This window comes from Nyctereutes procyonoides, unplaced genomic scaffold, assembly GCF_905146905.1.
Source record: "Nyctereutes procyonoides isolate TBG_1078 unplaced genomic scaffold, NYPRO_anot_genome, whole genome shotgun sequence".
NCBI classification, from domain to species: Eukaryota; Metazoa; Chordata; class Mammalia; order Carnivora; family Canidae; genus Nyctereutes; species Nyctereutes procyonoides.
Window position 1 is genome coordinate 54,529,627 of NW_026575140.1, and position 24,173 is coordinate 54,553,799.

At 47.9% G+C, this 24,173-nt stretch overlaps 1 protein-coding gene across 1 annotated transcript; it reads left to right on the top strand.

Annotated features, from left to right (window-relative positions):
• TMEM238L (transmembrane protein 238 like) lies at positions 1–11,097 on the top strand. The gene is made up of 2 exons (XM_055305970.1): positions 1–490; positions 6,560–11,097. Exon 1 carries the CDS (start codon positions 130–132, stop codon positions 367–369), a length of 240 nt encoding a protein of 79 aa, XP_055161945.1. The 5' UTR covers positions 1–129; the 3' UTR covers positions 370–490; positions 6,560–11,097.
• The last annotated feature ends 13,076 nt before the right edge of the window (positions 11,098–24,173 follow it).

Sequence of the window (24,173 nt, forward strand, 5' to 3'; positions counted from 1 at the left end):
GCCTGACGGCTCCCTCGGCTGCTCACACCCAGCAGGGAGCGAGGGCAGAGGCAAGACGCAGAGCCACCACCCTCCCATGCAAATCACCCCCAGGAGTGCAGCTCGGCTCCTCCCGCTTCTCCCCGGGCAATGCTCCTGGGGAGGCGGTGGGGAAGATGCAACCCCGGCCGCTGCGCCTTCCTCCTTGTCCTGGCCCTCTTGCTCGACGCCGTGGGCCTGGTGCTTCTGCTGCTGGGCATCCTCGCCTCCCTCGATTACTGGGACTTCTTGGTCTACACAGGGGCCCTGATCCTGGCTTTCAGCCTGCTGTTCTGGATCAGCTGGTATTCCCTCAACATCGAGGAACCTCTGGAGAAACTGGACTTTTAGTTTGGCTGCAGGCAGGGAAGGAGGGATGCGGACTGCACAGGAACCTGGCTCTGAACCTGGGGCTGTCGGAGGAGCGGGGACACATTGCCACTCCCACCCAGGATGCTCCACCAAGGACGAGGTGAGTGCACGCCAGGTCTGCTCGGAGGAGTGGCCAGGGAGGCTGGGCCGAGCAAGGGCAGGCTTGAGTGGGCAAGCAGCTGGGAGCCTGCACCTTGCCTGGGGGTTCTGTTGACCTGGGCCCCAGCTCACCTGTGGTGGGCCATAGGTGTCCCCTCCCCTGGGGCCCTTACGGAGTCTAGATGGAGGGTCTCCACAGCCCCTTCCACTCCTCATATGCCACGCAGAGCATGAAATTGCTCCTTCAGCTCAGAACTTGGGAAAAAAGAGCCCATCCTGATTCTCTGTTGGGAAGATTCTAGGTGGCAAGGAAAGCCTTTAGCTCTGGGAGAGGATGGAAGATTCCCCAATGGTTGCTTGTGCCCTTGTGTGGATGGAGGTGGTGCAGGCTGGCCTGCAGCAGGGAATGGCCCAGAAGGGCCTTTCTACCTTGCTTCCTCCCTCCACCTGCAGATGGGAGATGGGATATGCACCAACAGGCAGAGGACCTGCCTTCTCTCTCAGCCAGTGCTCTCACCCCACCCTCCTCGCACACACTCCAGGCAGCCACCACCGCCTCCCCACCCCACCTTCCAATCCCCACCCGGCCCCGGCTGGTCTGGGAGACTCAGAAGTCAAGAGACCATGGCAGGCCATTCCATCGACCGAGCGGCCCTTCCCAGCCAGGCCGGCTGCACGGTTGATTGCATGTAACCCAGGAGGCAGATAATTGTAAGATTTTTCACAGGGGCACTAAGCGCCAAGGATTGAGCTGGTCTGGCCCCCCACAGCCTTGCATTATGGGCAGCCCTCCCCAGGAGAGTGTAACAGGAGCCCTCGTTGGGCTGATGATCACCATTACCCCCACCAACCTGGCCGGGAACCTGGCACAGCCGGGCACTCCCTTTCCAGCCCTGGCTGCGAGGATAAAGGTCACGGCTGTGTTGGAAGCAGAAGGTAATAATTCCTGTGTCTCTTCTGGGGGTTTCTGTTTGACCCTTGGAATGGAGAGACCAGAGCAGCAGTTTGAAGAGGTTTCTGGAAGGGAGGGTAAAACCTGATCCCGGCAGGTGAAAGGAAAAGAGATGGGAAGTCTGAGGGCCTGGGTCCCACTCTGAGTGGCACCACTTGTTGCCTGGGTGACACAGGGGCAGGCTGCACCATGCCCCAAGCCTCAGTCTCCTCATATGTAATACGAGGCTGACACGGCCCACCCTTGTCATCCCTGGGGCCAAAAAGAGGTATGGCTCTTTGCAGACCCTGTGGTTTTTACAAATGTCACATATCCTTACTAAACATATAATAGAGGGTGAGTAAACTGACCTGGAGTCCCCACTGAGAGTACTTGGTGCACCTCAAACTGGTAGTGAAGGAGTCAGCTTGCACCCCAAAGCAAAAAGAACCCCTAATTTATTGGCTCATTCCCAAAGGCATGTCAGGCACTGTGCAAGGCACTAGGGATGCCATGAAGGATAAGGTACATCGGTCTCTACCCTCAAGGGGTTTCCCGTCGAGGAGACTCTTAGTGAGATGGAGGCCCAATAACAGAGTCAGGGGAAGACTTTCTAGTCTTCCTTTTGTCCTAGGAAAGGGACATCACTTCATGGGAACAGCCAACAGAGAAGCTGACCCAGAAAGTGGAGTCTTTCAGGGAGAGGCAATTGTGTGAGCAAAGCAGGAATTTGGTCATTATCTTCAGAACAATAAGAAGTGATTAAAGAGAATGTAAGCAAGGGTGGGAGCTTGACATAACTGGATCTATGTTTCAAAAGACAACCTGGCCATGGCACAGATGATGGTGGTGGTGGTGGTGGTGGTGGCGGTGGTGGTGGTGGCGGTGGTAAGGGTGATGATCACCAGTTCAAGTTCATTTGGGGAAGCCAAGTCACTTGCTTGAACAGCTAGGGGTTCCTAGTGTGAGGCTCCTTGCCCTTTACGTCCTTCCCCAGAAAAGAGTTCAGTAGCCCAGTGGTGAGGAGCATGGGCCAAGACCCAGACTGCCTGGTTTGAATCCAGCTTTGTCCCTTACGAGCTGTGTAAGTAACTCCTGGAGTGAGCTACTTTATGTCCCCATGCCCTATTTTCCAAACCTATAAAATGGAAATGGTGCTAATGACAGCCCCGACTTCATAGATGATGATCAGATCAGCCCGGGCGGCCTCATAAGGATGTTGCAGAGACCAAGTGGGCTCATGTGTGTGTGGCACCCATGAGCGATAATTAACTGACACAAGGGTACTCCAGGGAACCTCTCTGTCACGATGCAGGTAGTTGGTGCGTTACAGAAAAGTAAGGCCTTCCTCTGAGATAGACACCCCTAAAGTGTTATATGATCACCTCTTTTTTAAAAAAATTTTTTCAATTTTTTTTTTCAATTTTTTATTTATTTATGATAGTCACACACAGAGAGAGAGAGAGAGAGGCAGAGACACAGGCAGAGGGAGAAGCAGGCTCCATGCACCGGGAGCCCGATGTGGGATTCGATCCCGGGTCTCCAGGATCGCGCCCTGGGCCAAAGGCAGGCGCCAAACCGCTGCGCCACCCAGGGATCCCTAAAAATGTTTTTTTTAAGATTTTATTTGGGGCAGCCCGGGTGGCTAGGCGGTTTAGCACCGCCTTCAGCCCAGGGCCTGATCCTGGAGACCCAGGATTGAGTCCCACGTCGGGCTCCCTGCATGGAGCCTGCTTCTCCCTCTGCCTGTGTCTCTATCTCTCTCTCTCTGTGTCTCTCATAAATAAATATATAAAATCTTTAAAAAAATAAAGATTTTATTTGTTTATTCAGAGAGGCAGAGACATAGGGAGGAGGAGAAGCAGAGCCCAATGTGGGACTTGATCCCAGGACCCTGGGCTGGGATCACACCCTGAGCTGAAGGCAGATGCTCAACCACTGAGCCACCCAGGTGCCCCCCATGGAAAGTTCTAACCAGGTTCTGAGAAGACCCCTCAGGGGCTGGGGTAGAGGACAGCAGCCCTACCCACCCGACAATATACAGCTCCAGAAAAGTGGGGTGTTCCACACTTTTATCTACTGAACTGTCACAGAAGGCTTCCTGGGGACACAAGTCCTAATGTTAAAACGTATTTCTGAAAATGACTCATCCCAATCCCCTTACATGTAGTCTGTGACCTTTGGCCTGGGCATAATTTCTAACCACACTCAGGATTTATGGGCAGTTTACAACTGGCGCCGTCAGTTCTCCAATTCTCAGAGTGGAGTAAAAGGAAAGAGCATGGACTCCCCTTAATTCAGAGCCCGAGGCCGCCCTTCTGAGCTCATCCTTCAGTTTTGGGACAATGAGTTTACTAGAACACTCCCACCCCCTCCCCAAGATAAGCGGGTTGCACCCCCGGCACAAGGTCTGGTATAGAATTGGGGTCAGGACAGGGCAGGGCCTGGCAGTCTCTCGAGCCCTCAGCCTGTGGCCTGCATGGTTCTCCAGTGACTAGAGGGCAGCCTGGCCACTAAACCTCAAAGCACGGCCCCCCCACCCGCCCCCAGGAATTTCGGATGAGTGCCTTGTGTACCAAGTGAGGCAACTTGCCATCTGATTTTATCACTCGGTCACTATATTCTCGAAAGATCTGTTTGTTCCATGGTTTCACTTGCTGGGCATTTCTTGTAGCTAGAGATAAACCCCCAGGCAGAGTCAGGTGAGGACTCTCGGCTTTCTACATGACGGTGTACGTCTACACCCAACCCCAAACATACACACACATACACCCTCACACCTGCCACACACGTACCAGAAATACACACTCACAGAAACACACACACACACACACACACACACACACTCTCCAGCAACCGAAGCCCAAGGGCATGGGTGGCTCGCAGCCCTGAGCCCAGGGAAGTGAAACCTCTTCCTCACCATCGACATTTTTCCTACACGCAGACACCCTGTCTGCCCACAGGGGCTGCCACGTCAGCTCAGGGTACAGCCCGGTGGAAAGGCCTGCACGCCAGCTCTGCACACCCAGGCCACGGGCACATGCGGTCCTGGGGCTGCGTGAAGGGCCAGACGTTTCTCTAATCCCTGGAGGAATGTTTAATCTAGGGGGAGAGATAAAGCAAGTACACAATACTCCGCAAAAGCACACAGAAAATGTGTGCCAGGAGATAAGCTTGGTCTTGCACGGAGCTCTGAGCACCCCGTTGAGGAAGAGATCCTACAGGGGTGGGGTGGGGTAGGGGTGAAGAAGGGGTGTGTGTGTGTGTGTGTGTGTGTGTGTGTGTGTGTGTGTGGCTTCAGACATCTGGCCTGGGTCCCCGGGAGCAGGAAAGAACGTGACAGGCAGAGACGGCACTTGGGAAAAGCTGGAGGGAAGGACTGCAGAAAGAACAAAATGAAAGAATATTCTGGAAGGAGCAAGCAAGCAGGTGGGACTAGGTCGGGAGTGTTCACTGGAGGCCACTGGATGCAAGATGAGGACTGAGATGTTTGGAAAGCAAGGAGGAGAGTTCAGAGGCTGTGAAGGGAAATGGCCAGGCTCTGCTTATGGTAGCAGGTGCAGGGACAGGTGCAGCGATAGGTGAGAGGGGGTGGGGGTGGGGCGGGCAGGGGACCACTCAGGAAGCTCAGCAGGCAGATAGTAAGAGACGGACAGGAACGGAGGGCCATGGAGAGCAGAGGAGATGGAGACAGCGTGAGTGGGGACAGACAGGCCCAGCGGATGGTCCATCCTGGTCCCGGATAGCCAGGCGGTGGTGTCAAAGGCTGCAGAGAGCCCAGCTGCCCTGAGGATGAGGGAAGTCGAGGGACGGCTCAGGTTTGCTTCCGATGATGCTCTTTCCTGCACACGCGCAGTGTTTGAGAGGCAAATAGTGCCTTTGAGCAGAATGGCCCAGCTGGCGTGGGATGCACAGGTTTTAAACTTAGAAGGGAGATGGGGCATGGAGGTGGGACCGTGGATGAGCTTGTACAGGCTGCACAGGTAGAGACAGAGGAGGAAAGCAGGGTGTGTGTGTGGGGGGGTGGGGACCAGATGGAAGGGGGGGATGCCTAGGATTCTCTAAAGGAGGCCCTGCCCATGATCCCACTCACCCTATCAAACTGCCCTGCAGAACCCGTCCTCATTATCACCGATCATTAATCACCTGTACAGATGAGGGTCAAGGAGCACCGAGTCTAAGTCCCTTCCCATTCTGTGAGTCTACAACCCAGCCAGGCTCACTCACTCACTCACTCACTGTCCAGAGCGCTTTTTACAGAGTTAGACAGAGCCAAGAAATTGCAGCGAAGACCATATAGCATGCAACGCCTACCTTATTTACTCTCTGGTCTCCTACAGAATAGTTTGCTGACCTCTGGCCCAGCCCTGGTTACTTCCCACGGGAGCCGAAGGCAGAACCTTGAGCCATGCCTGCTTTGGGGGGAGTGGGAGAAGGAAGGCAGGCTGGGAAGCCTACAGGGACGTTCCCAGTAGTAATAAGGGAGCGACATCCTGCAGGTGACAAAGAGGATATGATGTCAAGAGTAGGGGGCCGACCATCGAATGCCTGTAGCCTGAGCCGAGTGGGCTGGATGTGGCCATGAGCCTTTGTCACTACCAAGTGGGGATAAAATAGGACCAGCGCTGCATGTGGAGTGGCTGCCAAGATGTCCAAGGGACAGGGGCCAGCACAGATCCATCCTCAAGAAGATTGAGCAGGATGGTAAGGGGAGGGGAGGGGGGGAGCCAGTGGACAGGCAAAGAAGACACCAGAGTTAGAAAGGAAGACAGCCGGATGTCTGGCCATGTCCAAGGTGGACCTGGGGGTGGAATCCAGAGCTCCAGGAGAGCCATTAGCTTTGCCCACAGTGAAGGCTGGGGAGGGGGAACTCAGACTTGAGTGACTGGGGATTTACTGGACAATCACTTGTTTTCAGGACCTCATCTGATGCTCACAGCTCAGGGATTCAAATACCCATTTTACAGGTGGAGGAAACTGAGTCTCAGAGCAGTTCCCAACTAGCCCAGGGACACTGCGCTATGGAGAGGCAGTGCTAGAATTCACACCTAAGTCCTCTTGACTCCAAAAACACACAGGTTTGAAATGATGTGTTCAAATCTCGAGCTGACCCATTTTATCTTCATTCATTCAACACAGGTCCCGTCTGTCGACAGAGTAGCATCAAAGCGGGAAGATGCTCCACTTTGCCCCGCATCCTTTACTCATACCCAGGAGGATCCTGCGAGGCAGAGGCTTTCAAAGCACCCACCGGGATGCCCCCACATTGCATGAATGCCAGGCTTCTGGAAGGTTCCAATCTCCATCAAGAGTCCAGTGCCCCTGCACCACGCCACTATCTATGCTGCTGGTGCCCTGCCTATTCCAGGAGAATCTGAGAAGCCTCAAAGTTCTTGCACTGGGATTCTGATGGAATAAACTTCATGGTGGGCTTAGATGCCACGACAAGTCCCATCCCCGCTGCTCCTCTTGTCAATGTCCTGTTAAAGACTAACAGAACCAAGCGCAAAAGTCTAAAGGGGGTCTCCTGCAAGCACACATCATGCTGTGTTATTGCTACTTCTCCTCTCTGGCTCCATGGACAAGCCATGGGAGCCTTGGAAGGAAGCTCTTGGTATGGCCCAGCTGGAACACGAGACATATAGCAACATGTTGGTTGCGGAAGCAAAGCAAGGCCTGCCATGTGCAAGAGGCTGCCCTCCTCAGTGCTGGACGCTGTGAATGATGAACGCAGCCCTGCCCATGTGCACAGCCAGGCTGCCCGGGTGGCTCACATTGAGGTTTTACTCGGCTAGAATCCTTGTCCTCTAGGCGATTCTCTGCCTCTGCTGTGCTGTCCTCTTGTTTTGCATTTCTTGATCCTAAGAGCAGGACTCTTTTTATCTTAACTCAGTTGCTTCTAGTCAAATGCAGCCCGACTATCAAAGCCACCTATGACAGTCACCCTTCAGAGGCTAATCAGACGTGCGTGTGCTCGTCTCCAGTGCTTGACCTGCCTCAATAACTTATATTTTCATTGGTCTAATTTTGTACTTTTTATTTATATTTCACCTTAAAAAAGTATAAGTGTTCCCTATAAGCTACTTCAGATGCCCTGTGGTACGAGGTAGTTCTCTAAATCTAGAAGTATGTTTGGTCTTCGGCTTTACCATGATGCAACTTGTTTCTGAGTGTGCTTTGTCTCTAAGAATTCTCAAACTCCCAGCTTGACAGCAGCCTCGTTTCAAAAGTTGAATCTGCTTCTGTGCAAGTTCTGGAATTTGACATTGGGCATAGCACCTCCTGAAAAGGGCACACAAAGCCCAGTGGACAGAGACAATACATCATGGGTTCTCCTGACACCATGAATCTTCTGGAAGTTCCATGCTCAGCCACCAGCCTGGCCTCTCAGCATTGAGGCTGGACTCAGAAACCTGACAAGCTCTCACAAAAGAACATTCCAGATAAGCCATTAAGAAGAAAGGTTCCAGGGTTGCCTGGGTGGCTCAGTGGTTGAACATCTGTCTTCGGCTCAGGGCATGATCCTGGAGTCCTGGGATCAAGTCCTGCATCGGGCTCCCCTCAGGGAGCCTGCTTCTCCCTCTGCCTGTGTCTCTGCCTCTTTCTGTGTCTCTCATGAATAAATAAAATCTTAAAAAAAAAAAGAAAAGAATAATAAGAAGAAAGATTCCCCCTCCTACTCCAGAAGATTCCTTGACCATCTGTGTAATCCTACTGATTTTCCCACCTGGACATTTCTTTGTGTTTCTCACCTGACTCCACGCAGTGAGGAAGCACTTCCTCTCACTTGAGGTGCTAATAAATGTTAGCACAGAAAGAAGGGTGGAGTGTCATCAACACCACCCTGAGCAGCTAGTTCCTGAGGAAGACACTGTGTTGGAAGCCAACTAACTTCCTTCTTGTTTTTTTGTTTTTTTGTTTTTAATTCTAGAAGTGGAACAGGTTTTCCTTTCTTTGGCTGGGACCCAAATGCAATTGTTGGCTCTCATTTCACAGCAGCCACGCTGTTCAAGATATGCCAATCTCAAAAGAGTGGGCTTGTGCTGAGCCCAGAGCTTATGGTCTCAGAGGGGCCTGAGATAGGCTGAGCAGGCTGTGGGGTCTGGTCTCCCCTGTCATACCCACTGCGAGGACCTGCCCACTTGACCTGCAGCTTTCCTGTGCTCACTTTTGTGTGGCTGCTAAGTGGGCACTTTAAATGTGCATACGATGGTCTTCTCCTTTGTGCATGTGTTCATCCCTGAGCCCTCTCCCAAGTTAGAGGGCATAGCTTCTGCTTCCAGCTGCTCTGGAGAACCAATGGGGAGAGAATCTGTGATAGTAGCAGTAGGGGGTGCATTGCATGCAAACTCAGCTGGTCACTTTGCTTGCCCTGCCATTAGCCCCCCAGAAGAAGGGGGTCCATGTAAGAAGGCATCAACCATCGGGGAGCCCTGGCTAAGAGCTAGAATGGAGAAGGCACGTTTAGACAGTGAGTGTGGAAATTGGGGCCACATTGCCCCTCTGGGACAGGGTTTGGTCCACAACGGAGTGCATGCCAGGACAATGCTCAGGGACCCCGTAGGGGACAGAATTGGAGGACAGAAGTCATTCTCAGGGGTCAGCACCACCACTGAGCACAGATCTCCCTGGGAGCTTGTTAAATGCAGATTCTGATTCAGGTGGGTCTGGGGAGAGGCCTGAGGCTTTGCATATCTAACAAGCTCCCAGGTGGCGCCACTGCAGGCAGGCCACATGACACACTGAAGAGCCATGATCTTGAGCAGCCCTGTTATTTTAGAGACGCAGAACTGGAGCCCTGGTGTTCAGGTGTCACAGGCTGCCAGGCGAGCCCTCCTGCCCCTCCCTACACTGCTGACTGGCTTCTCCAGAGCCCTGCTGAGCCTGGGGCAGAGCAAGCAAGCAAGCAGGCAGGACAGCGCCCAGAGGAGGTGAGGTACACTCGTGCTGCCGGTGAGTCAGGAGCCAGTGCGCCTCGGGCCTCAACGTGACTGTACTGCGTGCCCGGGAATGTGGTCCTGAGCGCCTGGGCCTCCACGCTGCTCCTTGTCTCTTCAGATGCCAGAGCCATGAGCGCATGAGGGCCCATCCTGTCAGGCAAGGCAGGGCAGAGAGGGAGAAGGACACAGCGGCCAAGTTTCTATGGGCAGGGCCCCTGGAGCTGGGCTCATCCTCCCGAAAGTTCTCCCAAGGAACCATCTCTGCGGCCTCTCCCTGTATCTGTTCCCTGGGAAGACAGCTGGGCTCTTTCAATGACCTAACTCAGTTGGTTCTGCCATTGACGGGCTAAGTGATGACGGGGTGAGGTGATCCTCACCTATTGAGGGTCATGACAATGACCTCATGGTTACAAGGATCGAAGGGGACTCAGTTTTGGCCCCCAGAGATCCACACAACCTCTGGAATGGGCAGATGCCTGAGAAAGCAACACTGCTCCTTTGCAGAAATTAAAACACAGAGCTATAAACTTTGGATGCCTGGCGACTCTAAGACTTCAGCACCTGCCATTTATAAAGCTATTTAGAGTCAAATCTGCCACTAACCAGCAAGTCCACACTTTACACACCCCTAGCCTTATAGTTTACTGCAGAGATGGCCAGCAGGGACCCACAGGTGCAGGGGGTGAGGGCATTCTGGGCAGAGGGTGGCTCTACCCAGGCTCTGCAACCACCTTCAGCCAGAAGCCTTGAAGCTGCCAGGCTTCCACTCCTTTCTCGGTGACATTGCAGTGTGATGGGAGAAGGGGGGTGAATCCTGAGTCCAGCCTTACTGAGGCCAGCCTGGAAACATATTTGCATGAGGGACCAGAGAGCCTTCTGGGTAAAAACCAACCCTAAGAGAAGAGAGAGGCAGAGAGACAAGCTCAGCCATAGGTATGCTCGACTTCGTTCATTTTCCCACCACCTCTATTTGTTCTTGAGGAAGAAGGGTTGTGAGACAGCTGGGGCAGTGTGGGGGAAGGCGCGGGGTGGGTGGAGGCTGTGTGGGATATTGGGGTCCGCATCTCATCACTTAGAAGCATCCGATGTAAACTTCAGTTGTGTTAGTTCCTGGCAGACACATGAGACAGTAGGTGCTAAGAGTTAGCTGAGCTTGTTTGAGCTGAACTGGCTCATCCAAGGCTTCAAGAAGTTTCTCGGCAGGGTAGGAACACAGGGGAAGAGGGACAGCCGGGAGAACGCAGGTAACAGGTTATGGGTCCTTGTTGGGGACCCTTGGATGGTGGCATCGGAATGCTGGACGCTGAGCAACGCCGGGGAATGCCGAGGTTTCCGTGTGGACAAAGTGCTCTGTCTGTGTCTAAGGACCAAGCATGGAAGTCCCAGCGAGGGCTGTCTCTGAACTCAAGGCACCCACAGATTCTCCTTCCTTTCTTTATCCAACAAATATCCACCCCTGGCCCTGGCCCCTCCGGGATCCCACAGACTGCTCTTCTCAGGAGATCCTGTCACATCTGAAGTTGGTGTCTTTCAGGGAAGGGAGAGGGACATGAGGTCCCACGGCCTCCCGACACCTCTGCTATGCCCCCACTCCACTGGGCTGTGCACCCCCAAACCCCCCGAGTTGACCTGGGAAGAAATAAAGTAGATACAGATTATAGTTTACAAGCTAACAACCTGGATGTGCATTGGCCCCGACTCTGCTTCCCAAATACAAGCACCCAGTTGACAAATGTCTCCGTGTCTTTGTTTCCTTGCTTCTCTTCCTCCTCCAAGTGGACTGCTCCCAAGCGAGCCCCAGCCTCTAGATGGTCATTTCCTTTTCACTGTCTTCCCTTCCAGCCCAGACCACAGGCCTGTCCCCGGGTGTGAGGAGGGCAGAGGCCCTCTGGAGGGTGTCCCCAGTGGCACGTCCCCAGCACACATGGCCATAGTCCCATGTCCCCTGGTCCCGATTCCACCTTTCTGAGTGGCCCTCCTGGCCCTCATCAATCTCAGTCTTGTGGCCCAAGGTCCCAGGTCCACATCTGAGTTCTGGCTCTGCTCAGAGCCTCTCAGGGTATAGGACACCGACCCCACCTCTCTGCAACCACCTGGGAACAATGACACGGCCATTCTCAACATGTGGCCCTGGGACAGGCCGTGTCAGCCTCTCCTGGGAACTTCTTAGAAGGGCAAAGTGTCCAGCCCTGGTTGGGTGAGCAACTCAATTCAGGTTTACCCACCTCGACCCAGGGAGTTCTTATTCCAGATCTACAAAGAGAGAGGCTGTAGGGTGGGCTCTGTAACCATGTGGACCAAGCCCCCCACCCCAGGGGTGGCTCTGATGCTCAAGCCTCAATACCGCCACAGGGACGGATCTCCAAAGCTGACCTTCGAGCCCGTATGCTGCCCTCCAGGAGTCCCCATCTCCTCCGTCTCCCCGGGCACGGGAGAACAGACCTTGCCCACCGTCACACAGCACCCTGGCCAGGCAGTGCCACCCCAGGCGGCTGCATCAGATGTGGGGAACTTCGAGTCCTGGCCAGCGCATGCAGTCCCCAGTCGCCTGTGACTAGTGTCCTGTGTTGGCCAGGGGCATGGACTGGTTGTTCCTCTGGCCCTGTCTGCATTTGGGTTTTCAAGAAACTCAAGTTCCTTGTTGCTTAGGAAGAAGGTTGGGTGTGGGAGCTCTGGGGAGGTGGGGGTGGGGGGTGGCTGGTATAAGATAAAAAGAGGGAAGAGGCAGGGAATGAATCTGCAGGGGAGACACTCAACCCATTGGTCCACCCAGGCACTCCAGGCCTGTTGCTTCTTGATCCTGGATTTTTTCCAGTGTTTCTGAAGGTCTGCCTTGGGCACAGCAGACCTGGGAGAGAGACCAAGGTCTCCCTCATGTGACTCTCACACACACATACCACCTCTCACTCTTGACCTATCAATCCCCTGAATCTGCAGGGACCGTCCCCCCACCCTTGTCTTCAATCTTCAATCACTCCCACTGTATCGTTGGTACCACCAGCCTCTGGCAGGTCGTGCTGCCTTCTCCTGGAAGGCCTGTGGGCCTAGAAAGAACCCCAAGGAGACTCTGATCTGTTCTTCCTCAACCTATTCCAACATCGAGACCCTTCTTTGTTGTTGTCTTCCCCCCCGTATCTCCCTTGTCTTAAAATACACTGTCTGCCAAGGAGACTGATCATCAAGGAATAATTAATTTATTTCCCCATGATTTATTAATCAAACTACATCCATAACAGGGTATGCAAAAAGCAGAAAACAGATGTATTATGATTTCCATTAGAGTTTTGAAACCTTTAGAACAATCCATTACAACTGCCACAAACCCCCCTGGGGATTTGGGGAGGAACAAATGAACCAAAATTTGCAGACCTCGAGAGCCTGTGTGGAGGGAGGTAGTATGAGAAGAATACAATGGCTTAGAGGCTCTTGCCGCCCCACCCACCATGCTCAGCCCATTTTGTCCCTTCCACAAATGGCACCTTCCCTCCTATTTCTGGGGGTCCTAGAAGAGCATCTCGTGGACTCACAAACAAGTCTGTACTAAACCAGGTGAGGCCTGTGAGCAGGGCACCTGCTCCTCTGCCCCTTCCTGCATCCCCCACTTTCCCAGCATGACTGGTCTCCTGTCCCCCACTCCCCACCCCCACCCCACCTGTACCTTCTGCAAATGCTAGAGCTGGTCTTGACTCTTTACCATGAAACTCAACACCAGGCCAATGGTGGTGGGTGGTCGGTGGCAGGGTGGGGGTGAGTGGATGGCTGTGCCCCTCTGTCACAGCAAGGTCAAAGCCAAGCTGCTTGGGCCACAGTGCAATGCAAGGTGCTAGAGAAGTGGTTTCTCCCAGTTCTGTCTATGCAGCCCTGCTCAGACACAAACCCCTGGGAGAGGAGAGCTGGAGACAGATTGAACAATGGACCCCCTGTCCCCCTGAATCTCGAAGGCTTTGCTCCCGCTACACTGGGTAGGCATGGCGCCATTGTTGCCTGGGACACTTGTCAACCAAGGCATCATGAGGCAGAGGAGAAAAGGAGCAAAACCAGGGGTGGAGCTGGTGGAGGCCTGCCTCAAACAATAAATTTATTTTTTTAAGATTTTATTTATTTATTAGAGAGAGAGCACAAAGAGAGAGGGAGAAGCAGACTCCTCACTGAGCAGAGAGCTCGGTGAGGCACTGGATCTCAGGATCCCAAAGATCATGACCTGAGCCACCCAGGCACCCCCAAAACAAGGAATTTCTTAAAAACTTCTTTTGCTCTTTAAAATTTGTACAAAGGTTGCCTTTTGCTCCACAACACATTTGTGCTTGTTCACTACTTATAAAATGTCCCAGAATCTTCAAACAAAATTGATTTCCTTTTACCTATGAGTTTACTTCCCCCAGCAAAATGGCGTAGACCCTGAGGGGGTCATGTAGCACAGGTGAGAAGCAATTCTCACGGTTGGTAGTCATCCCCTCCCAGGAGGCTCCTCAGTCCACTGCATGTGGATATGGGCCAGGTGCACTGGGCAGGTGGCCAGGCAGGTCCAGCCATGCCTGGCACCCATACCCACAATCAGGAAGCACCTCTCTTGCCCAAGCCCCATGTTTGCAGTGAGAAAGCTCAGTCTCCAGCACATGAAACAACTCACACAAGACCACACAGCCCGGTCTGGAACCTATGTCTTCTGATTCCTTCCCCCCTACCCGTCCAGCCACCCCATCCCTCCTCTCTGGGTGAAGGCAGAGGGCTGGCAGTGAAGAAGGACTCTCTCAAGCACTCCTCAGGGAAACTTCCTGAGCCCTTTCTATAGGTTGGGAATATTAAGGCCAGAATCATCTACTCCAGGGGCCGTTTGAGATGCAGGCTGGGTGACACACATCAAGGGCTTTGGAAAGGTACAAGGGTAGCTCTTGATCCTATGCTGGGAAGGCTTGGGTGGAGCCTTACCCATTCGATCCTACCCTTTCTCTCACCCTGTGTGCAGTTCTGGGAGACTGATTCTAACACTGATGGCAAACCCAGCCTATGAACCACCTGCCCTAATGGAAGGCATCAATCAAGGGTCATGTAACTGTGCCATTAGGCCTTCACCAGGGACTGCAGGGGTCATGGAACCTGGCTCCCGAGGTGAAATCCATTTATCCTCATCCCCTATCATTTATACTTGATATACGCCAATTGTGAGTGGTTGGTTATCCAGCAACCACAATGGGCAGACATCTATAAATCACAGCCCCCTCCATGCCCTGTGCCACAAGTAATTTAAACCGGAAAGAATGATGATTAATTACAGACTTATTGATCAGTGTAGTCCTACTTTAAGTCTATAATACTTGTATTGCCACCATGCTTAGCATTAGGGACTCCTGGGTGGCTCAGTGGTTGAGCATCTGCCTTTGGCTCAGGGCGTGATCCCAGGGTCCTGGGATCGAGTTCTGCATCAGGATCCCTGTAGGGAGCCTGCTTTTCCCTCTGCCTGTGTCTCTGTCTCTCTCTCTGTCTCTCATGAATAAATAAATAAAATCTTTAAAAAAATAACATTAATCGTTTACCGGGTGCTAGCACTTTACACAGTTTATCCTCTTAGCGAACAATACTATCAACCAACTTGACCTAAGTGGCATTTATCGAACATTTCACCCAATAGCAACAGAATATGCATTCTTCTCAAGTGAATACAGAACATTAACCAAGACAAACCATATTCCAGGCCATAAAACAATGTCAATAAATTTTAAGTCATTCAAATCATACAAAGCGTATTCTCTCACCACAGCAGAATTCAATTAGAAACTAATCACGGAAAGCTATCTGGGAAAATCTCCCAAATATTTTGAAAGTGATCATTATGTTTTTAAGTAGTGCATCATTCAAAGAAGAAATTAGAAAGTATTTTGAACTGAATAAAAATGATAAGCAACATACCTAACTTTGAGAGATTCAACTAAAGAAGTACTTATAAGGCATGTATGTATAGTTTTAAAACCTTATATTCTGTCTTTTAAAAACCCAGCAAAATAAACTCAAGTCAAGCAGAAGGGCAGATAAAAAAATCAGAGTAGAAATCAATGAAATAATAAGTTTTTTTTTCAAAAAAAGAAATGAATAAAATCAAAAGCTGTTTTTTTGATAAATAAAATTGATAACCCTCTAACTAGACGGATCAGGAAAAAAGGAGACACAATTATCAATATTATAAGTGAGAAGAGTGACATGCCCAGATTTTATAGATATTTTTAAAATATTAAATGAGTAATATGAACAACTTTATGCCAGTAAATTGGACAAACAAAATGAAATGGACTAATTCCCTGAAAGAGACAAACTATAAATGCATACTCAGGAAAAAAAATCGATGGACTTATATCTATTAAAGAAATTGAATATGTAATTAAAAACGTTCAGAGAAAAAACATTTCTTTACATTGAAAACTATAAAACACTGCTGAGATAAATTAGAGAAAACCTAAGGAAATGGAAAAATATACCTTGTCCATAGGTCTAAGATTTATTAGTCTTAAGATGTCAGTTTTCCCCAAATTGATCTATAGAGTTAAATGATTCTAATGAAAACCCCAGCAAACTATTCTTTTGACAAGTTCACTTTAATATTCTTATGGAAATGACTTATCAGCATTACATGATTTCACGACTTGTTATAAAGCTTGAATAATCAAGATCATGTGGTGTTGGCATCAAATAAGATAATTTGATCAACAGAATAGAGCTCAAAAATATATGAAGAACTTTATTTAAATGAAGGCACAAAGGCAGTTCAGTCAAGAAGGAGTATTCATCTCAATAAATCACATTGGAATAAGCAGATATCCACACCCAAAAAATTACCCATATCTAACACCTTATACAAAAAAATGACTCAAAAGGGATCATAGACCCAAACAGGATACCAAAAAAAAGAAGACTTCTAAAAAGTGAAAGAAAAAAAAAAGGGGGAAAATCTTTGTGAACTTGCAATGAGCAAAAAGTTAAAAGTTGTCAGACATATTAAAAGTACAATCCATAAAGAAAGAATTAAGGTGAGACGTCTGGGTGGCTCAGTGGTTGAGCATCTGCCTTCAGCTAAAGGTGTGATCCTGGGATCCTGGGATCAAGTCCCGCATCAGGCTCCCCGCAGGAAGCCTGCTTCTCCCCTGCCTGTGTCTCTGCCTCTCTCTCTGTGTGTCTCTCATGAATAAATAAATAAAATCTTAAAAAAATTAAGGAATTAGACTCTTAACAATTAAAAACATTTGTTCTTCAAAGACACCATTAAAAGAATTTAGAAAACTTCCCAAATCACACCACATAGAGGACTTTTAACTGAATTATATAAAATGCTCTCAGGGGCACCTGGGTGGCTCGGTAAGCTTCCCACTCTTGATTCCAGGTCAGATCATGATCTCAGGGTCATGAGATCGAGCCCTGCATTGGCTCTATGCTCAGCGCAGAGTCTGCTTGTCCCTTGCCTTCTGCTCCTCCCCCAGTTCATGCTCTCTCTCAAATAAATAAATAAATAAATAAATAAATAAATAAATAAATAAAATATTTTTAAAAATAAAATATAAAATACCCTCAAAACTTAACAAGAAGCAAGCAAACAATACAAAATGGGCAAAAGGCACTTCACCAAAGAGGAAAGCAAATAAGCATGTGACAAGATGCCCAACATTGCTATCCATTAATAGGTAAATTAAACCTACAACAAAATATCCATACACATGTCTTAGGATAACTAACATGAGAAAAGATAGACCTCATCAAGTGTTGGCAAGGGTGTGGACTAGATGTTATTCTCATGCATTGCTAATGGGAATGTAAAATGGCACAATCACTTCAGAGAAGAGTTTAGTACCTTCTTAACTTAAACAAACACCTACCGGATGATTGAGCCATTCCAGTCCTGGCTATTTACCCAAGAGAAAACAAAGAAAATATCCATACAAACACTTGCACACACATGATTGTAGTAGCTCTATTTGTAGTGGCCAAGAATTGGAACCAACTCAAATATCCATCAACACTTCAACGGGTGAATAGATACACAAATGGCTGCGTATCCAAACAATGGAATACAACTCAGCAATAGAACAGAATGAATTATAGATACAGGCAACAATGAGGATGCATCTCCAAATAACAATGCTGAGTGAAAGAAGTCAGGTGTGAAAGAGTACATATTGTTATCATCCCCCTCTCTAAAAAACTATAGAGATTAAGCTATAGTAAAAGAAAACAGATCTCTGGAGGCAGGTGGGAGGGAGGAGGTAGACCAGGAGAGATGGGATTTCAACATTTAGCATAGGGATTAAGGGATGAACTCCCTATTTTACTCTCAATTCCAGACTCCAGAGCAGATGTTGCCAGTTGATAGTGATGACTTCCTGTCCACCTGGGCATGTATGATACCCACCAATGTTCGTCCTGAGTCCTTCTCATTGGGTCTTCCATTGTGCAACTGAGCCCTGGGGTTTGTCTCCACCGTTGGCACCCTCTTCCTCATCCTCTCTGCAAGAAAGTCAAATGTATCCACCAAAATCCACCCAAGTCCAGTTTGGGTGGTTCTAAAAGTATCTGGGAAATTTATCACTTTCCTCATCCTGCCCAACTCCCTTTGCTGTAGCCACTTTCTACAGTTTCACTCTCCCCAAAACAAGGGGCTAGCAGAGTGGGCATGATGGCAAGAGCTGACTGTAGGGAAAACAAAACTGACGTGTGGGGAAACAGATTGTGGGAGCTGCTGTGGGGGGAGGTGCAGCATAACTGCTTTGGTAAGCATGATGGTGGAGATCTTTACCTATTTGGTTCTATGTGTGTTAAAATACCTAGACCACTGTATGTCACATAGTAGATGTCCAGTAAAAACTCATCAAGGGAATGAATGATAAACAACTTAAATAACTCCTCTTTCTCTTTTTCCCATCATAGGACCATTTGTTTTTTCACTGTTCTGTAGCTCTGTTTTTCCACTGAGAGCAAAGATCAATCTAAGATCATTTGTTTACAGCCTACTGTTGCATTGCAAATGATTTCAAAACAGTACCTAGGAGATTAGGGACCGCTAGATGCATCTTACCTGAAACAAGTCTGGCAGTATGGAGTCTAGGGTGGGGATGGGAGGGGCCAGACCTCTGAGTCCTAGGAATGGTGCATGCTGGCTTTTACGGAGTAGCATCCATAGGTCTTTGAATTTTGTTAAAGAGTATTAGTGGGATGTTTCTGGGACTGTGGGCATATCATGAAAAGTAAATTACCTTAGTGTTGTTTATTAGGTGCATCATGCTAATTACCTATTTACATGAGCTACTTACCATTCATGCTGGATTACCATACACACAATGAAACTGCACATACAGCGCATCTATGTCAGATGGATTCCACGGCTTTATTCGATTAGGAAACCCTGTGAAGGATTTGGTCTCCTAAATGGCTCAAGCATTTGCCCACAACTTTTAAGAGGCTTCGTTTAGTGAATTTCAAATCCCAACCAACATTAGAATCACTTGGAGAGATTTTTAAAATCGCTGTTGTGAAATAACATGATATTTGGGATTTTCTTAAAAATGATCCAGCACCAGGAAAGGGGCTGGAGGGGGCAGGATACATGAAACAAGATCGATGAAATGCTGGTAATTGTGGGAGCTGAGTGATGGAGGTTCATTGTACAATTGCCTCTATTTTACCCATACTGGAAGATTATCTCAAGAAAAAGATGTGTGGAGAAGCTTCTTTGGCACAGCTAGGAGAGTACAGACCACACTCAAGGAGACATGGGGACAGGGATGTGCCAGTTACTAGACACTTACCTCCATTTGCACACCTGCACCTCTCTCAGCCAAAAATGTCCTCACTTGGACAATTCTCAGTAATCCATTCTATCTATCCATCCATTCGTCTATCTGCCTATCTCACCCATCTATATCTATCATCAATCTATCCATCCATTCAACCTATCTACCTCTCTTATCTATCTATCCATTCATTCACCTATCTACCTATCTCACCTACGTGTATATATCATCTATCATCATCTATCTACCTATCTAATCTATCCATGCATTCAACCTATCTACGTATCTTAGCTATCTAATCTTTTTTTTAATTTTTTTTTATGATAGTCACACAGAGAGAGAGAGAGGCAGAGACACAGGCAGAGGGAGAAGCAGGCTCCATGCACCGGGAGCCCGACGTGGGATTCGATCCCAGGTCTCCAGGATCGCGCCCTGGGCCAAAGGCAGGCGCCTAACCGCTGCGCCACCCAGGGATCCCCTATCTAATCTATCTTATCTATCTATCTTATCTATCTATCTATCTATCTATCATCTATCACTCTTGGATCAATTGAATCAGAACCTCTGAGGGGGGGCCTGGACATATTTTAAGAAGTCCAGGTGATTCTAATGTACAGCTAGGGCTGAGAACTATCAGTAAGGGAAAGTTTCTGAGGGTGAATCTCAGGTCAATATTTTTAGAATAAAATGAGCTGCTTTGACATGTCTGTGAGGGCACAGACTACATACAGAGAGGCCTGGGAGGCAGTAATAATCACCGTCATTTATGAAATGCCTCATATGTGCTACTGGCAAGTTCTCTTATGCACATAAACACCTGTCAGCTTTCTTACAGAGAAACCACGGCTGAAGAGGAGGGATAATGCACACAGGGTCAAATGGCTTCTAAAGGGCTGAGCTGGGATTCAAACCCAATCACCCAAGTCTTTCTGCTCCAACAGAAAAATTAAGAGGTCTGTGACTCTTGAACACTGTCTCCTCCTCCTCCCATCCTGTTTCTTCATCTCTCCAGTCTCACCCGGTTATCTTACTTCCTTACTCTTGTGATGTACATTTCAGCTGAAGCAACATCTTCCTCCTTTTTTCTCCAAGTTTCCCCTATTTCTGCTCACAAATGTTCAAAACCAGCTACAAAATGGGAGCAGTCTACTGCCAACACCCACTATGTGTATATCTATAAAAATCCATCCTAGAAATGTTTTTCCTGTATATAAAAAACATGCTTACCACATTCCATATGTCATCTTTATAACCTTATATTTGGTCAGGTCTCAGAGTGGTGTGATAACAAATGGACAGAGCTGAGTAAAAAATGAATTCCAAAATAACTTAAGTTTTTGATAGCACATTTAATGTGTAAGATATACGATAACTACAACATAGGAGAAAGGCAGAGGCACCTACATTATGAGAAAGTTTTCACATTCTGTGAGAAGCAGCATGATACTGATTCCAAGTACCCTGAGAGCAGGTAAGCACAGTATCTATACTGTAATCCTTAGAACAACCACTAAAAAAAAACCCTATTTAAAAAAAAAGGTATAGCCAGGGGTGCCTGGGTGGCACAGTGGTTGAGTGTCTGCCTTCGACTCAGGTCATGAGCCTGCGGTCCTGGGATCGAATCTTGAATCAGACTCCCCCCGCAGAGAGCCTGCTTCTCTCTCTGCCTATGTTTCTGCCTCTCTCTGTGTGTCTCTCATGAATATGTTTTTTTTTTTAATCTTTAAATAAGTATAGTCAAAAACACAAAAGAAAAATTGAAATGGAATTTGAAAAGTGCAGAAGAGTGGAAACCAGAGAATATATTTTAAAGAGATAGGGAAAACAAATAATACAATGGTAGATATAAATCTAATACATAAACAAAAAGATATTATACCAATGGATTTGTTTTTATTATCCAATTATATGTTGTCTGCAAGAAACTCACTTCAAATATGATACTTGTATATTAAAAGTAAATGGATAGGAAAAGATACAACATGCAAACATGCCCCCCAAAAATGTTGGAGTGGCTATATAAATTATAAAGTTATGTTAAATTAGAACAAGCAGACTTCAGAGCCAAGAAAATTAGCAGGGATGAAGAGAGACATTATATAATTATAAAAGGGTCAATTCACCAGAAGGCAGAATAATCATAAATGCATATGTACCTAATAACAGAGCTTCAAAAAATGTAAAGCAAAAACTTACAGAATGGAAATGAGAAATAGAAATGGATGCATTTAGAACTTGTTAGGAGATTTCACCTCCTCTCTCAGTAATTAAAAGAACTAGTCAAGAGAAAATCAGCAAGGTTTCAACCGTAAAGTTGAAACTTGCTGTCAGCTCAGAACTGAACAACCATAAACCAACTGAATCTAATTAACATTTATAGAATGCTCCACCCAACAACAACCGAATAGACTTTCTTTTCAAGTGCACGTGGAACACACGAAGACAGACCATATGCTGGGTTATAAAACAAATCTTAACAATATCAAAGGTATTGAAATCATACAACATATGTTTTCTGATCATAATGGAACTAAACTTAAAATCAGCAGTAGGAAATAAAAATCAGCAGTAGGAAGGGACCAGTGTCTCTGATGAGCTCAATGTTTTGGGGTGGGGTGAGGGCTCAGCTCGACTATCAGCACTCCTTGCACCCAAGTCTACAGTTTGCTCATCTTTAGGCCTTGTCCATCTTCTTACTAGCTCCCCAAGTGAAACACGCCTTTCAGATCCAAGGCAACCCTAAAGAGACCATCTCTGTAGGACAGGGAACACTCAGGGTGGCTGGGACCGGGTGGGGCATGGGAATAGAGGCAATTTAGGGAAATAGTGAGGAAGGTGGGAGCCAGGATACCTGGGACCTGCAGACAGAAAAGTGTGAGTCCCCAGGGAGCTGTTAAAATACACAGAGGCCCCAGACCCCACCTCAGGCACTATGGGGTCCAAGCATTAGAATGTATTAGAAGCTCTCCAGGGTGATTTTAACATGCAATCTAGGTTAAGAAGCTTCCCTAGGTCAGAGATCTGCAGAGATTTCCCATATAATGCCAGATATTAAACTTTTTAGGTTTTGCAGGCCACAGAAGATCTCTGTCACTTCTCCAACCCCTTTGTTCCCTCTTTCTTCTCCTCCTTCTATAATCTTTTAAAAATGTACAAACTATTCCTAACCCATGGTCAATATAAAGACAGGCAGCAGGTTGGACTTGGCCCACAGGCTGTACTTTGCTGATCCCACTTTAGGTCAGCAACTCTCAAACATTAGTCCTAGGACCTGAAATGAGCAGACTCTGGTGTGGGCAAACCGGCTCTCATAAACCAAAACAAAACCCTCATTTGTAGCATTTGCTGACTTCCATGGTGTAAATGCTCCCACCAAGTCCAAATTCTAACATCAACGTGATGTCCCTGAACCAGGGTTGAAAAGAGGTGCACAGTCGGCTCCCACAAGCCAGGATCCGGCAGCTCCAATACACCACTTTATGGGAATCATCTGGTAAGCTGTTTAGCAAAGTACAAAAGCCACTGCCCTTGGCTCTATGAGGAAACAATTAGATGATCTTCACACTCTACAAATGATTATACAAGGCACTGAATTCCACTTGGGGAACCTCAAGGTGAATGCGCATGTCCCCACCCCCAAGGATGCCAGGCTGTGATAAGTGGGTACAGGAGCTGTGACAGCACAAAGGAGGGTCACCTCATCTGGACTCATGAGTCAGGGAAAGATCTGCATGGAAAATTATCTAGTAGGACTTGGAAATAAGACAAAAAGATTGTGTGACCATTTAATGCCACGCTGGAGTGTTTTCTATAAAGCCTACCAAAGGGTCATCTTGGGAAATGTATCTTTGTTGGACAAATTTGTCATTAGAGCTTGGGCATAAAATCATAAGTTAACAGGTATAAAACTGAAAGGAGAGATTATTTTTTTTCCTGTCTAGTAAATAAGTATGGAAATAAAAACAGACACTGATACACTTCAATTCTAGGACAATTAAGTTTATACCACAGCTAGGAAAAATAATAATACTAAAGCAAAAATAACAGGATCACCTTGCCTGGCTCTGGTGCCCTACCTCATAAAACCTTGGCTATTTCCCATAAACTTGAATTCCCCACAAAAATCCATCTATCCTTGATTTTTGCCATGCTGATATCTGAAGATAGGTCATGGCCTTTGGAATTATGACAATAGCCTGAGAAAGTTGATGTTTTTCACCATGGAAAGGATCACAGAAACTTGATAACCTTGGTGATTTTACAGTTTTTTTTTCTCTTTAAATGGTCAGTGTGTTTTGTATTTGGCAATCCAGCCCTTCAGAAAGTCTAACTCCCTGACACTCTTGGAAGGAAAACTTTCTCTTTTGTTTCCTAACCACAATCATCTCTGGGTTTTTGACAGAAGATAACTCCAAAGGTTACATTTTATTGCTCTGTTGGATATTAATCAGATTTACACTTTTATGCTAGCATTCGTTTTCCTGCTGACTTCATAAATCCGAATTTCATATATCTTTAGTGAACCAGCTGTTTTTCTTTCTGTCGATTCCCTCATGCATCAGCTAGTTTCAGCTGTGTAAGGAAACCCGAAGGTGAGTAGCTTAAAGCAAGAGCCATTTATTTAGTTCCTGATTCTGTGTGTTGGCTGGGAAGTCCTTCTGGTTTGGGATAGCATGAGTAATCCCTACTGCACTTGCTTATACATCTGCAGTAAGCTGGCAAATACCTGGCCCCTGAGTGCTCTGAAATGGCCTCGTTTACACATCAAGTGATGGGCCTGCTGCTAACCAGTGCAAGAGGGATGACAGGAGCCTGTGTCTCTCATCACTCAGCAGGCTAGCCCAAGCTTTTATACGGCGTTGCTGGATTCCAAGAGCAACAAGTGAGGGCAAGCACCAAGGGGCAAGTACTCTGCTTCACATTTCTGCTTGTATCTCATCTGTTGTCATCCTTTTGGTCACACATGTCACATGGCCAAGCTGGGTGGGAAGGTGTAGATACAGGGTGGTGTGGATACACTGGAGGCCATCACTGCAATACCTT

Excerpts from the sequence above, each read along its gene's own strand:
- TMEM238L (XM_055305970.1), top strand. The coding sequence starts at position 130 with ATGCTCCTGGGGAGGCGGTGGGGAAGATGCAACCCCGGCCGCTGCGCC.